The sequence below is a fragment of the Bos javanicus genome, chromosome 18 (assembly GCF_032452875.1).
Source record: "Bos javanicus breed banteng chromosome 18, ARS-OSU_banteng_1.0, whole genome shotgun sequence".
Taxonomy (NCBI): domain Eukaryota; kingdom Metazoa; phylum Chordata; class Mammalia; order Artiodactyla; family Bovidae; genus Bos; species Bos javanicus.
Genome location: NC_083885.1, coordinates 56,481,354 through 56,496,151, shown reverse-complemented (window position 1 = coordinate 56,496,151; position 14,798 = coordinate 56,481,354). Strand labels below are relative to the sequence as shown.

The 14,798-nt window shown below is 45.4% G+C and overlaps 1 protein-coding gene across 1 annotated transcript; it reads left to right on the top strand.

Moving 5' to 3' along the window:
* The first annotated feature begins 5,854 nt into the window (after nt 1-5,854).
* IZUMO2 (IZUMO family member 2) lies at nt 5,855-13,677 on the top strand. The gene is made up of 7 exons (XM_061386214.1): nt 5,855-6,106; nt 6,291-6,365; nt 9,905-9,991; nt 10,236-10,256; nt 11,590-11,670; nt 12,899-13,025; nt 13,571-13,677. Exons 1-7 carry the CDS (start codon nt 5,875-5,877, stop codon nt 13,611-13,613), a joined length of 666 nt encoding a protein of 221 aa, XP_061242198.1. The 5' UTR covers nt 5,855-5,874; the 3' UTR covers nt 13,614-13,677.
* Nucleotides 13,678-14,798: the final 1,121 nt, after the last annotated feature.

Here is a 14,798-nt window from a genome sequence, read left to right as displayed (position 1 = left end):
ACTTGCCTTTGACCCCCCCCTCCCCCGACCACTAGAAACACCGCTGGGTTGAACATCTTTTTCCCTGATGGACGAGTGTGAGAACTACTTCAGCCTCTTCTCTAAAACCAGTGGGATTGCCAGACTGTGACACCTGCAGATAATCAATTTAACCAAGTTCTACCAAATGGCGCTTTAGCGTGGCTACATCATCAGAGAAACCAAACCGGTTCTGCTCCCTGATTCTTCCTGCCTCCCACCTGGACCTGAGGCTTTGGGGCTTAGAAGCAGAGGAATTTGCAGTTGTTTCCCCACCTTTGTTTTCCGTCCCCTTCTGATAACTCCTTTTCTTAGGGCAAATAGCCCCTTGCTTCCCTGCCTGCCTGAGGCATGGTAATAGGGAAAAAGGAAAGGACGGGGAAGAGCATATCTCGATTCATGTCTCAAAGTTTGATCTGCACAGCATTAGCTGTAATTTTAAGTGGCTAATTCTGGGAAAGGTAGGCGAGGGCGGCAGGAAGCCAAGAGTTGAGATTTCTCAGGTGGAAAAGAGAATTTCACTGGGGTGAGAGCACCCCCTTGTGGTCCAATCTCCCCATTACACCTTGAGTCATTATTTTTCTTCCCATTCAGTTCAGTTCAGTCACTCAGTCGTGTCCGACTCTTTGCGACCCCATGGACCGCAGGACCTGTCCATCACCAACTCCCAGAGTTTACTCAGTCTCGTGTCCATTGAGTCGGTGATGCCATCCAACCATCTCATTCTCTGTCATCCCCTTCTCCTCCTGCCTTCAGTCTTTCCCAACATCAAGGTCTTTTCAAATGAGTCAGCTCTTCGCATCGGGTGGCCAAACTATTGGAGTTTCAGCTTCAAATCAGTCCTTCCAATGAACACCCAGGACTGATTTCCTTTAGGATGGACTGGTTGGATCTCCTTGCAGTCCAAGGGACTCTCAAGAGTCTTCTCCAACACCACAGTTCAAAAACATCAATTCTTCGGCGCTCAGTTTTCTTTATAGTCCAACTCTCACACCCATGCATGACCACTGGAAAAACCATAGCTTTGACTAGATGGACCTTTATTGGCAAAATAATGTCTCTGCTTTTTATATGCTGCCTAGGTTGGTCATAACTTTCCTTCCAAGGAGCAAGTGTCTTTTAATTTCATGACTACAGTCACCATCTGCAGTGATTTTGGAGCCCAAAAAATTAGTCTGTCACTGTTTCCACTGTTTCCCCATCTATTTGCCATGAAGTGATGGGCCCAGATGCCATGATCTTAGTTTTCTGAATGTTGGAGCTTTAAGCCAACTTTTTCACTCTCCTCTTTCACTTTCATCAAGAGCCTCTTTAGTTCTTCTTCACTTTCTGCCATAAGGGTGGTGTCATCAGCATATCTTGATTCCAGCTTGTGCTTCATCCAGCCCAGCATTTCTCATGATGTACTCTGCATATAAGTTAAAGAAGCAGGGTGACGATATATAGCCTTGATGTACTCCTTTTTCTATTTGGAACCAGTCTATTGTTCCATGTCCAGTTCTAACTGTTGCTTCCTGACCTGCATACAGATTTCTCAAGAGGCAGGTCAGGTGGTCTGGTATTCCCATCTCTTTCAGAATTTTCCACAGTTTATTGTGATCCACACAGTCAAATGCTTTGGCATAGTCAATAAATCAGAAATAGATGTTTTTCTGGAACTCTCTTGCTTTTTCGATGATCCAGCAGATGTTGGCAATTTGATCTCTGGTTCCTCTGCCTTTTCTAAATCCAGCTTGAACATCTGGAAGTTCATGGTTCACATACTGCTGAAGCCTGGCTTGGAGAATTCTTCCCATTAACCCCAGATAATTCAGTTAGAATTAGAATCACATCTAATTCAATTCAAATGATACCTATTGGCACCATCTATGTGCTAGACCAGCGATGTCTAATTCAAACATAATTCAAGCCCCACATGTGATTTCAAACTTTCTGCTGGCCAAAATAAAAGGTAAAAAGAAACAGGTGACACTAATTATAGTGTTTTCTTTAACTCAATAGATCCAAAATATTATCACTTCAACTTGCAACCAATATAAAAATTATTGAACTAGTTTACCTATTATTGTACTGAGCCTTTAAAGTGTTCTCAGGACAGCCCAGGTTAATGTGGACACTAGTTTTTTCATTAAAAACACTTGAGCTCTATTTAGACTTCATTACATTTACAGTTGAAGAGGTAGATTCCCATACTGAAATATTTTTCCAAACACATTTAAAAGGTTTAGATAACTGAATTAAGGTTCCATTTTTTAAAAATCTAAGTTTGAATAGATTACAGGTTCCCTCCTAGGGGTTGGGGACATGCTGGTAAAGAAGATACACATGGTTCTTGGCCTCAAGGGGCTCATCAGATGATATAAAAGAAAGACAAAAAATAATGATAATTAATGTTATGGCAGAAACTAACAGGATAATGAGTTAGAGTTAATGGCAAACCACCATGACTCTTCAGCTAAAAATAGTTTTTACATCTCTAAAGGTTAGTCATGTATGGATGTGAGAGTTGGACTATAAAGAAAGCTGAGCACAGAAGAATTGATGCTTTTGAACTGTGGTGTTGGAGAAGACTCTTGAGAGTCCCTCAGACTGCAAGGAGATCCAACCAGTCCATTCTAAAGGAAATCAGTCCTGAATATTAATTGGAAGGATTGATGTTGAAGCTGAAACTCCAATAGTTTGGCCACCCGATGCGAAAAGTTGACTCATTGGAAAAAGACCCTGATGCTGGGAAAGATTGAGGGCAGGAGGAGAAGGGGATGACAGAGGATGAGATGGTTGGATGGCATCACCGACTCAATGGACAAGAGTGTGAGTAAACTCTGGGAGTTCGTGATGGACAGGGAGGTCTGGTGTGCTGCGGTCCATGGGGTCACAAAGAGTTGGACACGACTGAGCAACTGAACTGAACTGAAAGGTTTAAAAAGTCTGAATAATATTTTGTGACATGTGAAAACCATGCAATTCGAATTTCAGTGTCTATAAATAAAGTTTTATTGGCACACACCTTTTCATTTCCATATTGTCTGTGGCTGCTTTCCTATTACAGTAGCAAGAGAACTATGGATCACAAATCCTAAAATATTTACAACCTGGCCCTTTCAGGGTGTAGGCTGATCCCGAAAATAGAGGAGAACAGAAGGAGACATGCTTTACAGGCAGGAGTAATGTGGGAGGACTTCTCAGAGGAGGTGAAGCAGCAAAGCGTCACGAGGCATTTAGGAAAGTCCAAATATGGTTAAACCAATCAAACCAATGTTAAATATCCTGAGTGTGAATTTCCTCTAGGTATTCTAGGTACCTTGTATAAGCAGATTTATGCAGTATGTGTCTTTTGTGACCGGCTTTTTTCCACTTAGCATAGTGACCACCAAGGTTTATCTGTGCGGTCACATATATCAGAATTTCCTTCCTTTTTGACTGAATAATATCCCGTTGCATGTGTATACCGCATTTTGTTTACCCATTTGTTAGTCGATGGGTTGCTTCCACATTTCAGTTTTTGTGAATAATGGTGCTATGAAGATGGGTGTACAAAGATCTTTTTCAGTCTCTTTTCAATTCTTTTGGATAAATACCCAGAAATCGAATTTCTGGGTCATATAGTAATTTTATTTTTAATTATTTGAGAAACATCCATACTGTTTTCCGTTGCAGTGGTGCCATTTTACATTCCCAATGACAGTCCACAAGGCTTCCATTTCTCCACATCTTTACCAAGACTTGTCATTTTCTGTTTTTTAGATGGTAGCCATCTTAATTGGTGTGAGGTGGTAGCTCATTGTGTTTTTTTATTTTATTTTTTAATTATTTCTTTTATTTATTTATGCTTGGCTGTGCTAGGTCTTTGCTGCCATACTCGGGCTTTCTTTAGTTCTGGAGAGTGGGGGCTACTCTGTAGTTGTGGTACCTGGGCTTCTCATTCTGGCGGCTTCTCTTGTTGCAGATCAGAGGCTCTAGAAGTACACGGGCTTCAGTAGTTGCAACACGTGGGCTCAGCAGTTGCAGTTCACAGGCTCCAGAACACAGGATCAGTGGTTGTGGTGCACAAGCTTAGCTGCTCCTTGGCACGCGGGATCTTCCTGGACCAGGGACCGAACCCGCGTCCCCTGCATTGGCAGGAGGATTCTTATCCACTGCACCACCAGGAAGGTCCTCTCACTGTGGTTTTGATTTGCATTCTCCTAATGCTCAGTGACGTTGAGCATCTTTTCAAGTGCTTATTTGCCATTCTTATATCTTCTTTGGAGAAATATCTATTCAAATCCTTTGTCCATTTTTAATTGAAACTAACACTTAATTAATCTCTACATGTTATATTTTCTTGAACAGATCTCTAGTCTTTCCTATTCTATTGTTTTCCTCTATTTCTTTGCATTGATCACTGAGGAAGGCTTTCTTATCTCTCCTTGCTGTTCTTTGGGACTCTGCATTCAGATGGGTATATCTTTCCTTTTCTCCTTTGCTTTTAGCGCCTCTTCTTTTCTCAGCTATTTGTAAGGCCTCCTCAGACAACCATTTTGCCTTTTTGCATTTCTTTTTCTTGGGGATGATCTTGGTCACTGCCTCCTGTACAATGTCATGAACACTATAATGTTAGTAGTTCTTCAGGCACTCTATCATATGTAATCCCTTGAATCTATTTGTCACTTCCACTGTATAATTGTAAGGGGTTTGATTTAGGTCATACCTGAATGGTCTAGTGGTTTTCCCTACTTTCTTCAATTTAAGTCAGAATTTTGCAATAAGGAGTTCATGATCTAAGCCACAGTCAGCTCCCAGTCTTGTTTTTGCTGACTGTATACAGCTTCTCTATCTTCAGCTGCAAAGAATACAATCCCTCTGATTTCAGTATTTACCATCTGGTAATGTCCATGTGTAGAGTTGTCTCTTGTGTTGTTGGAAGATGGTGTTTACTATGACCCTCTTAAAGTTTGCAAAACTGTTAGCCTTTGCCCTACTTCATTTTGGAGAGAGAGACATACAGTGGATGTGAGTGTTAATAAGGTATATTCGAGTATTTATTGTGCTGCTCCTACAAATTTTCTCTAGGTTTGAAGATAAAAAAAAAAAAAAACCCAGGGCAAAAACAAACTACATTTTCCTCTTCTGTGGCGTCACTGAATTTGTTAAATATTTATCAAGCACCTAGGGCGTGCCAGACATTAGACAAGAGCAGTGAACACAACCCTGACCTCGGGGCACTAGCATACCAGGAGCTCATCATATATCACAGGGTTTATTTGCTTCTCAGCACTTAATGCTGTGTCAGGATCTTATTTACTAATCTGTTTACTAGGTTTTACATTTCTTTTTCCAGCCGCACCTCCTTCCACCTCTGCTAGAAGAAACCCCGTGAACAGGAACTGTGTCCATCTCCTTCAGTGTGTCTCCAGCGCCCAGTACATAGTGGGCTTTCCACTGACATTTCTTTAACGGTAAACTATGTGAGTAGAGACTATCTCTGTCTCCGAGCTCCATCAGGAGCCTAGAACTGGGCCGGGCACATAGTAGGTGTTCAATAAATATCTGTTGAATTAAAGAATGTAAGTGCTGAAGAGAACAAGGAGCTCCTGCTTTTCTCAGCTCTAATCCTAATTTCTGGAGGAGCACCTGGCATATAGTAGGTGCTCAGTACACATAAGTTGAAAGAATGAATGTTAGATCCAAGAGCACAGGACAGAGACTTCTGGGTTTTGAAGACTGTCTCCTTAGCTCCCAGCTCCACGCCTGGCACACAGTAGGTGCTCAGCCAACCCGCCCCAGCGCGCACTCCCCCGGGCCTCCCTGACTGCTCCTCGGCCTGAGGGGCGGGGCCGACCGGGGTGCCCTCTGTGACGTCACAAAGGCCCCGCCATGCCTCTAGCCTGGGCCCTTCTGCTGCTCTTGGGCCTGAGCGCCCGCCGAGACTGGGGCTGCCTGCAGTGTGACAACTCGGTGCGGGAGGCCCTGAAGCAGCTGCGCCTCGCCCTCATCCCCAGCCGGTTCCAACAAGGGCAGCTGCAGGCCCGCGCTCAGGTCGTGCTGCGGGGCATGGAAGGGCCTTTCTTCCGGGACTACGCGCTAAACGCCTTTGTGGGCAGAGTGGGTGCGTGCTGGGGCGGGGAGAGGGCCCTGGACCTTGGAGAAAGGGACCAGTGGGCGAGCCCGAGGCTGGGCGGGGAGGCCACGCCCTCGAGAGGGGGGACGGGGCCGTCCCGAAGGGAGATGGAGTCGGTGATCCCTTGGCTTTCCCAGGGACCCACGGGAATTTCCTCCCCTCTCGTCCCCAGGGATAGACCGTCTGGACCTAGTGGCGTCCTTTGTCAAGAATCAAACAAGCAACTTAATGGCTAATTCTCTGAGAGGTAGGAGCTAAGAGGGAAAACCTTTTCCCAGCTCCCTTGCCCCTCCTCCCTTTCCACCGGTCCACTAGGCCTTCTCTTCATATAAAAATAAAAGCAATCGCATGTATAGCCCTTACTGTGTGTCTGACAGCGTTCTAGAAAAGCCTAGGACAGTTCATCAAGGTAGGCGTTGTTGTGACCTGCCCTTTACGGAGGGGAAGACTGACTCAGAGCGGTTAGGCAACATGCCAGCCCCATTGTTTTTTTCTTTTTGGCAAATAAAGTTTTATTGAAACACAGCCACACCCATTTATGTAGGTATTGTTTATGTTGCTTCTGCTCACCAAGGCAGAGCTGAGTAGGGACAATGACCATATGGCCCTTAACGCTGAAAATATTGACTGTCTGGACGGACCTTCACAAAAAAGCTTATAGCCGCAGGTTTCAACTCAGGCTGTAGGCTGGAATCCCCTAGGAAACTTTTAAAACAGTCTAGGAGCCCAGGCCAATTAAATCAGAATATAGGGGATGGGGCTTGAACATCAGTCATTTTTAAAGCTCTCACCTTAAAAAAAAAAATGATTTTTATATTTCAAAGAACTTCTAATAGAAAAGTTGTATGAATAATACAATAAGCACCTATACACCGTTCTTTTTAAATATTTTTAATTTGGCTGTGCCAGGTCTTAGTTGCAGCATGTGGAATCTAGTTCCCCAACCCAAGGATCAAACCAGGGCCCCCTGCTTTGGGAGCAGGAAGTCTTAGCCACTGGAAAGTGAAAGTAAAGTCACTCATTCGTGTCCAACTCTTTGTGACCCCATGGACTGGAGCCTATCAGGCTCCTCCTCCATGGGATTTTCCAGGCAAGAGTACTGGAATGGGTTGCCATTTCCTTCTCCAGAGGATCTTCCTGACGCAGGGATCAAACCTGGGTCTCCCACATTGTAGGCAGACACTTTACTGTCTGAGCCACCAGGGAAGTCACCATTCTTAACATTTCACTACATGGTAGCCTATTGCCACATTTGGTCTGTGTGTGTGTGTGTAACCATTTCAGAGTTAGTGACACTTTAAATTCTTCAGCAGGCAATCTTCTAAAAACAAAGAAAGACATTCTCTTGCACAATGAATGTAACTTGGAATTTATATTACAGTGTATACAGATTTATATTACAATTCCATACTATTATCTAGTAAGTAATCTTCATTCAAATGTTCCCAATTGTCTGAATCATGCCATTCATCGCTAGTTTTCTTTCAACTCTGGATCTGTTCTGATTCAGCTATCTTTTATAACAATGACATTTTTGAAGAGCCTGGGTCAATGATTCTACCAACTAATATTACTGGAGGTCGGCTCCATAGGCATGGAGCACCCAAGTGGCTGATCTTAGTTATTCTGTCTCCAGCTCCCCCAGAGATCGACCTGCTACCTTGTGGCCCACAGCCACCACCAAGAATCACATCGTTAGCACAGACTACATGGTGTGGCCCAAGGCTCCCAAGTAAAGAAAGATACACTTGACAGGCAGGATATTCCAAAGGACTTAGAGGTTACCTCCCAGGAGGCAGGGAGTCAGATGAGAGCCAAAGCTTTTGTGGAATGTGCACATTTGGACAACTCAGGCCTTCTGAGTTAACCCTTTACTAGACAATATGTCAAATGGGGCCAAATGCCATGGAGAAAAGAATAAAGCAGGGACCGGGGATAGGGCGTGCTGGGAATAGGGGCGCGGCTTGCAGGTGAAAACAGGGCAGCCAGGGGACTTCCCTGGTGGTCCAGTGGTTAAGACTCCGCACTTCCACTGCAGGGGGCATGGGTTCAATCCCTGGTCTGGGAATTAAGATCCCACATGCAGCATGGTGCAGCCAAAAATAAAAAAATAAATACATAAAAGGATGGTTTTTTTAAAAATAAGGCAGCCAAGAAGGATGTCACTGAAAGATTAGCATGTGAGAAAAGATGTAGAGGAGAGGGGGAAGCAACCATGAAGGGGTAGAAGTCTAGGGTAGAAGGCTGAAGGCAGAAAGAATAACCACGGTAATACCTGAGATGGGTCAATGATTGGCGTATTCACAGAACCTCGAGGAGGCCAGGGAGGCTGGAGTGGAGAGAAGAGAGAGCAAGGGAGAACTGTAGAAGATGAGATTCTAGAGGTAACGGGGTGGGCATGCATTGATTGGTACCCATTAATTAGTAGGGGCTTATAATGGTAAGGACTTTTGACTTCTACTCTGGGTCACATAGGAGGATTCTGAGCAGAAGCGTGATGCTAGTGAACTGCCTGAGCTTTTAATGGGGTCCCTCTGTCTGCAGAGAACAGATTTAGCAGGGCAATGGGGAAGGCTGGGGGACCAGTGGGAAGGTTGTAGCAATCAATGGCCCAGACAAGAGACGATGATGGCTGGCACCAGGATGGCAGCGGTGGAGGGGGTAAGAAATGTTGGATTTCTGGACCTGTCTTGAATATTCACAGACAAGATTTGCTCACATGCATGTTGACAAATTGCATATGAAATGTAAGAAAAAAAGAGTCAAAGCACCAAGGATTTTGGCTTGGGTAACTAGAAACATGATGGCTCCCTCAAAGAAGATGGAAAAGACATCGTCTTCATAGATGGAGTTGCAAGTGGGTTTGGAGGAGGATGTCAAGATTCAGTCTTAGATTCATTGAGTTTAAGATGCCTGTTAGACATTGAAGGTGGAGATCCTGAATGGGTAGTTGGAGATATGCCCCTGGATATCAGTGAGTGGTCTAGGTTAGTGACACCAGCTCAGGAGGCCTCAGTGTATATAGAACAGTGCTGTCCAATGGAGATATGTGAGGCACAAATAGTCACACGGGTAATTTAAAAATTTAAGTAAAATAAACTTTAATAGATTTTATTTAACCTAATACCTAAATATTACCGTTTGAACATGAGAGCAACACAAAAACTATTGAGACATCATAGTTATTTTTTTCATACCGTCTTTGAAATCCAGCATATGTTTTATACTAACATCATCTCTCAATTCAGACTAGCCCATTTCAAGTGCTCAATCCTAATGTGTGTCTAGTGACTGCCATATTGGACAGTGCGTGTCCAGGTAATATACAAAACTATTCAGCTGGATGAAATCGTGAAGGTGTGAGTGTAGACAGGATAGAAAAAAAGAGGAGAGCAGGTCAGGGAAAAGGAGAGGAGAGGTGCTCGAGTCCACCCTTCTATTACTTACCAGATGAGGAAACTGAGGCCAAGGCAGGATGGTTTAGCCTGGGTCCCCGCAGTGGATCAGAAGGTAGACGTAGGTTCTCCAGGCCATAGATTTGCCCAGCGGATCCAGAGGAATAGACAGTCTTGCTTAGAAAAGGAGTTTCCTCATCCCTCCTCTCTTCTTTCAAATGTTTGTTTCGGCTGCATCTCAACTGGGGATAATCCTGCCCTCGGCAGTGAAAGTTCAGAGTCCTAACCAATGGACCAGCAGGGAATTCCCATCACCTGTTCTCTTTGAAGCTGCAGGTGAGGCGGCTTGCTGAGTGCCTCCCATCATATAAGGATCTGCTTCTTTCCTCAGATGAGCCTCTGCTGGATGAGCTGGTGACTCTTAGGGAGAGGGTAATCAAGGAACTCAAGAAAGTGTTAAGATCATATGAATTAAAAGGTGTGGCATCTCTCTCCACTAAGCCCTCTTCTCCCCTTCCTCATCATCACTTGATTCCCTTCTCCCACCTTGTCTTCCAGACTCCTCTCTTTACCTCCCCTATGACTCAGCCTTCTCTGCCTCTCCCCCAAATTCCCTTCTCTCCTTTTCCAATCTCACTCCTTCCTCCCTCTCCCAGTCCTTTCCCATTAAATTCTTAAATTGCTGGCCCAATCTAAGTCACCTCTGTTCTTTTCTCTTGCAGCCTGTGATCCCAAAATTTGCCGTAAGTCCTGGGTTTATTGTCTGTTCTTCCCTTTGCTACCCTCCTACCCTTTGAGGCTTCCCTGGTGGCTCAGCTGGTAAAGAATCCACCTGCAATGTGGGAGACCTGGGTTCAATCCCTGGGTTGGGAAGATCCCCTGAAGAAGGGAAAGGCTACCCACTCCAGTATTCTGGCCTGGAGAATTCCATGGACTGTATAGTTCATTGGGTTACAAAGAGTTGGACACGACTGAGCAACTTTCACTTCACTTTACCCCCTTTTGACCTTGTCCCCCCCAAATCAAGCCCTGCTATCATACCTACTCCATCTGGTATTTCCTCCACCCCAAAGCTATGGCACGAAGGGGTATCTAACTTTTGAGGGCTTATGAAAGTCATTGCAACCTGCAAAAAAGGATTTGTGGGGGAGATTTTAGGCTAGGATAGGCTATGTTGTAGTGAAAAATAAACCCCCACATCTCAGTGGTTTAACGGAAAAAGGGTTTATTTCTCTTTTGCCAAAATTCCATTGAAAGTTGAACAGATATTCCAAGTAGCTCAAGGATCCAGGCTGCACCTACATCATGGATACTAAGCTAGCTCCAGAAGGGAGAGTAAATAGAGAATCCCACAGGGCCTTTTATAACTAGGTCTGGGAGTGACATACATCCCTCTGCCCACCTTCCATTGGCCAGAACTCAGTCACATGGGTGCAACCTACTGCAAAGGAGCTTGGGAAATGTAGTCTTCCTGTGTGTCAGGAAGCAGGGAAGACAGATGAGTGAGCAGGCAGCCAATCTATGCCTCTGGGGGCAGCAGAATGGGAACAGAGAAGAAAGCACATTCTTTTGGTAGGCATTTAATTTAAAATTAATTTAACATAATCACATGTCTACCAACTGAATGTTAAGTCAACTACACAACTAATTCCACCCTTCAGTGCTGCTGCTAAGTCACTTCAGTCCTGTCCGACTCTGTGCAACCCCAGAGATGGCAGCCCACCAGGCTCCCCCATCCCTGGGAGTCTCCAGGCAAGAACACTGGAGTGGGTTGCCATTTCCTTCTCCAATGCATAAAAGTGAAAGTGAAGTCGCTCAGTCGTGTCTGACTCTTAGCAACCCCATGGACTGCAGCCCACCAGGCTCCTTCGTCCATGGGATTTTCCAGGCAAGAGTACTGGAGTAATTATGTACAAATTATTTTTAATGTGACTCATCAGTGCATTGAGCAAAATGGGACCTCCAAATTCAGGAAGGCCAAGGGACTCCCTGTCTTCTTTCCCCTTCTGCCTTCCTACCCTTTGCCAGTCCTCTGGTATCTCCCCTCATCCCACTTCTCCCTTTCCTCTTGCTCAGGCTTGCTGAAAGAAGAAGTCCTGGATTGTTTACATTGTCAGATGATCAGTCCCAAATGCATCAGAGAAAAGTACTGTTTCAGTAAGCTCCTGGAGTAGGGGAAGGCATGGGACAGGTGCATGAGAGGTGAAGTCAGCCACATCCCAGTAATACGGCTTTTTAAAAAGATGTTTATTTATTTATTTGGCTATACCAGGTCTTAGTTGCTGCATGTGGGATCTAATTCTCTGATCAGGGATGGAACACACCGCCCCCTGTATTGGGAGTGCAGGCAGAGTCTTAGCCACCCAACCATGAGAGAACACCTGAATATGGCTTTTGAGGTCTCCCACATACAACCGTGAACCCTTCCCTTGCCATTTGATTACTGTATGGCCCAGAAGTTGCTTCCATATTCTGAAATTCACTTTCCTCCTACTAATTGGAAGACCCCTCTGTAACTTTACAATGCTTCTAAGGCCAAAATGGCAGGTACTAGAAAAGCATTTTATTTATAGCCAGTGCCATACTTGGGGAGTATGGCAGGACGTGCTGAATTCACTCATTCAGAGGCTTTAAAAATATGTATCTTTATAGTACAAAGCGTAATACAGTGAACTGCTATAAATCCATCAAGGTTGAATAGTTATGTTCAACCTTTTCACATGCTGTTCCCACTCTCTCACTGCTCCTCTTTCTCCCTTACTTCAATAAAGTCTCAGAATTCCCCTCCTCAGAGAGAACTCCCTGATCACAAACTAAAGGATCACTTCCCTGGGAGTTGTGGGTTTCCCTGGTGGCTCAGATGGTAAAGAATCTGCCTGCAATGCAGGAGACCTGGTTTAATCCCTGGGTCAAGAAGATCCCCTGAAGAAGGGAATGGCAGCCCACTCCAGTATTCTTGCCTGGAGAATTCCTTGGACAGAGGAGCCTGACAGACTACAGTCCATGGGGTTGCAAAGAGTCAGAACTGAGGGACTAACATTTTCACCAAGTCCTCTCCGCCACCTCCACCTCCCATCCAATGAGATGCATTTGGTGCTGTGCTATGTTGACTGCTCCATGAGAGCAAGGATTTTGCCAAAGGAATTTCCAGCAGTATCCCAAAAGCCTAGAAAGGTGCCTGGGACACAGAATATGTGGAATGGATAAATGAAAAAGTCAGACCCAGGAAAGGGCAGGGACTAAGCAGGGAGAAGGGAGAGAGAGGCCCGACCCTAGCCAGGTTGCGGAGTGAGCAGGTGGGTGTGGGTGCATGCCCAAGGAAGGGTGATGACTTGGAGGTCGGGCTGTTTCCCCTCCCTCTCGACCGCCCACCCCTCCACCCCAGTCGACGGGCAGCCCCGCATGGACCTGCAGTATCATAAGAAAAATGAATTCCAATGGAGTCCTGGCCTGACTGGCAGCATCATTTCCGTGTGTCTTGCTGTCTTGGCCTTCGGTATCATCGTGGCTTCGTGAGTCATCCCTGCCCTCTCCTGAGGTCGCCAAATGCCCCCACTGGGCCCCTCAAGGAATGGCACTGCCCTGGATCAGTCACTGTGTCATTTGGGAATCTCCTCCGCAGTCACTTTATGCCTCTGTCTCTGTTTCCCTGTCTCTCTGCACCTCTCACTATCTCTTTTTTCTTTCTTTCATATCTCTCTGTCCATTTCTTTCTCTCCTCTCTGGGCCCAGGAGAGAGCTGGTGGGTGTGGCCCCATGCTCTCCCCCACCCCTGGGCCCCATTTTGTCTTTTCTGGGTCCTCAATCCAGAGCCTCCTGTCTTTTTCCCTTCTTTCTGTTTTCACATTTCATACCCTCTCTCCCAGTCCCAACTTTTCTCTCCTCCCTCCTCATGTAACTGATTGGCTGAGAACCCTGGAAATCTGCCCAGAGACTCATGATGTCACTGGCTGAGCCAAATAAAGCCAATGATTGGAGGGAAAGTTTTGGGTGGTCAGTAGACCTGGTGGGGTCTGAAGTTCTTTTTCTAACCGGTGGGCTTTGTCTCTCTGACCAGGGCTATTACATACAGGCGAAACCGAAAACTCCTGCTTCAGTAGGGCGCTGGTTTTGAGGTTTGTAAGGGGAAAGGAAAAGAAGTTTATTAAAGTCTGTGACAAATTCCTCAATGTCTCCATCAGTATCTGGAGGACTCTGCCTCAGCTGGTGTAGCTCTGCACACCTGACTGAGTGCATCTCAAGGTTGGGACCATGTCTCACTCATCTGTCGATTCCAATTACCCTAATTCAAAGTGGAAGTTATTTAGATTTTCAAGAGTGATCGATAACCTACGATGAGGACTTGAAGGGGGCAACCATTCCTACTTTGGGGGGAAAAAATGCATCCAAAAGGAGAAGTACTGTGGTGTGACCATAAAGGTCAAAAGCTTGCCACCTGTTGCCAAGATACCAGTTTTAATACCTGCACAGTAGAGCTCACTTTGACTGGGGCGGTTTTGAAGAGAGATAACAGAGGAGGTGACCTTTGAAACAGAACCATCTCCAATTGAGAGGGTTTTAGAGTTGTTTCCAGCCTCTCCAAGCATAGGCATACTTCTCAGGAGGCCGCAGATGCTGGTTCCCTTGGCTACATTGCTCCTGACGCACTCGCCATCTCCTTCACCTGCACCGCTGGCCTGTGCTTTGGGGGTACTGCAGCCCCTTCGGAGATGCTCACTTCTTAAGCTGGTGGGCAGACCAGTGCCTACCCCGGGAAAGGTTTTAGCTTGGGGGGATGAGGAGAGCCTCAGCTGGTGGCTTCAAAATGCTTTTTGCTTGGGTAGTAGTGTTGTTTTGGTTTTTAGAAATATCTTCACACTACAGGTCCAGCCACTGCCTAAGTTCCTGGGAATTTCATGGAGCAATGCACAATAGATGGGTACTTAAATTGCTCATAAATTATAGCATGATAAAAAAATTATAGTGTGATGAGAGCTCCAGGAGAGCTCAGTCTGGGGTGGGAGAGACAGTTACCTAATAATTACATTACAGCAATTATTATACTATCAAGTTAGTGGGAACCCAAGGGTGGGAGTTGCCAATTCTGGCTAGGCCAAATGGTAATGAAATGGAGCAGGACTCCATGGTCCTTCCCCCCATGTCCTCAGCCAGCCTTTCCCCACCCCAGCCCTGTGGAAAAACTTCAACCAAAGAATAAACATCATCAGAAAAATGAGAAAATGCAGAAGAAGAAAAAAAAACAATCCAACAAGACTAAATAAGAGTTTAGTATTTAAGCATGGTTA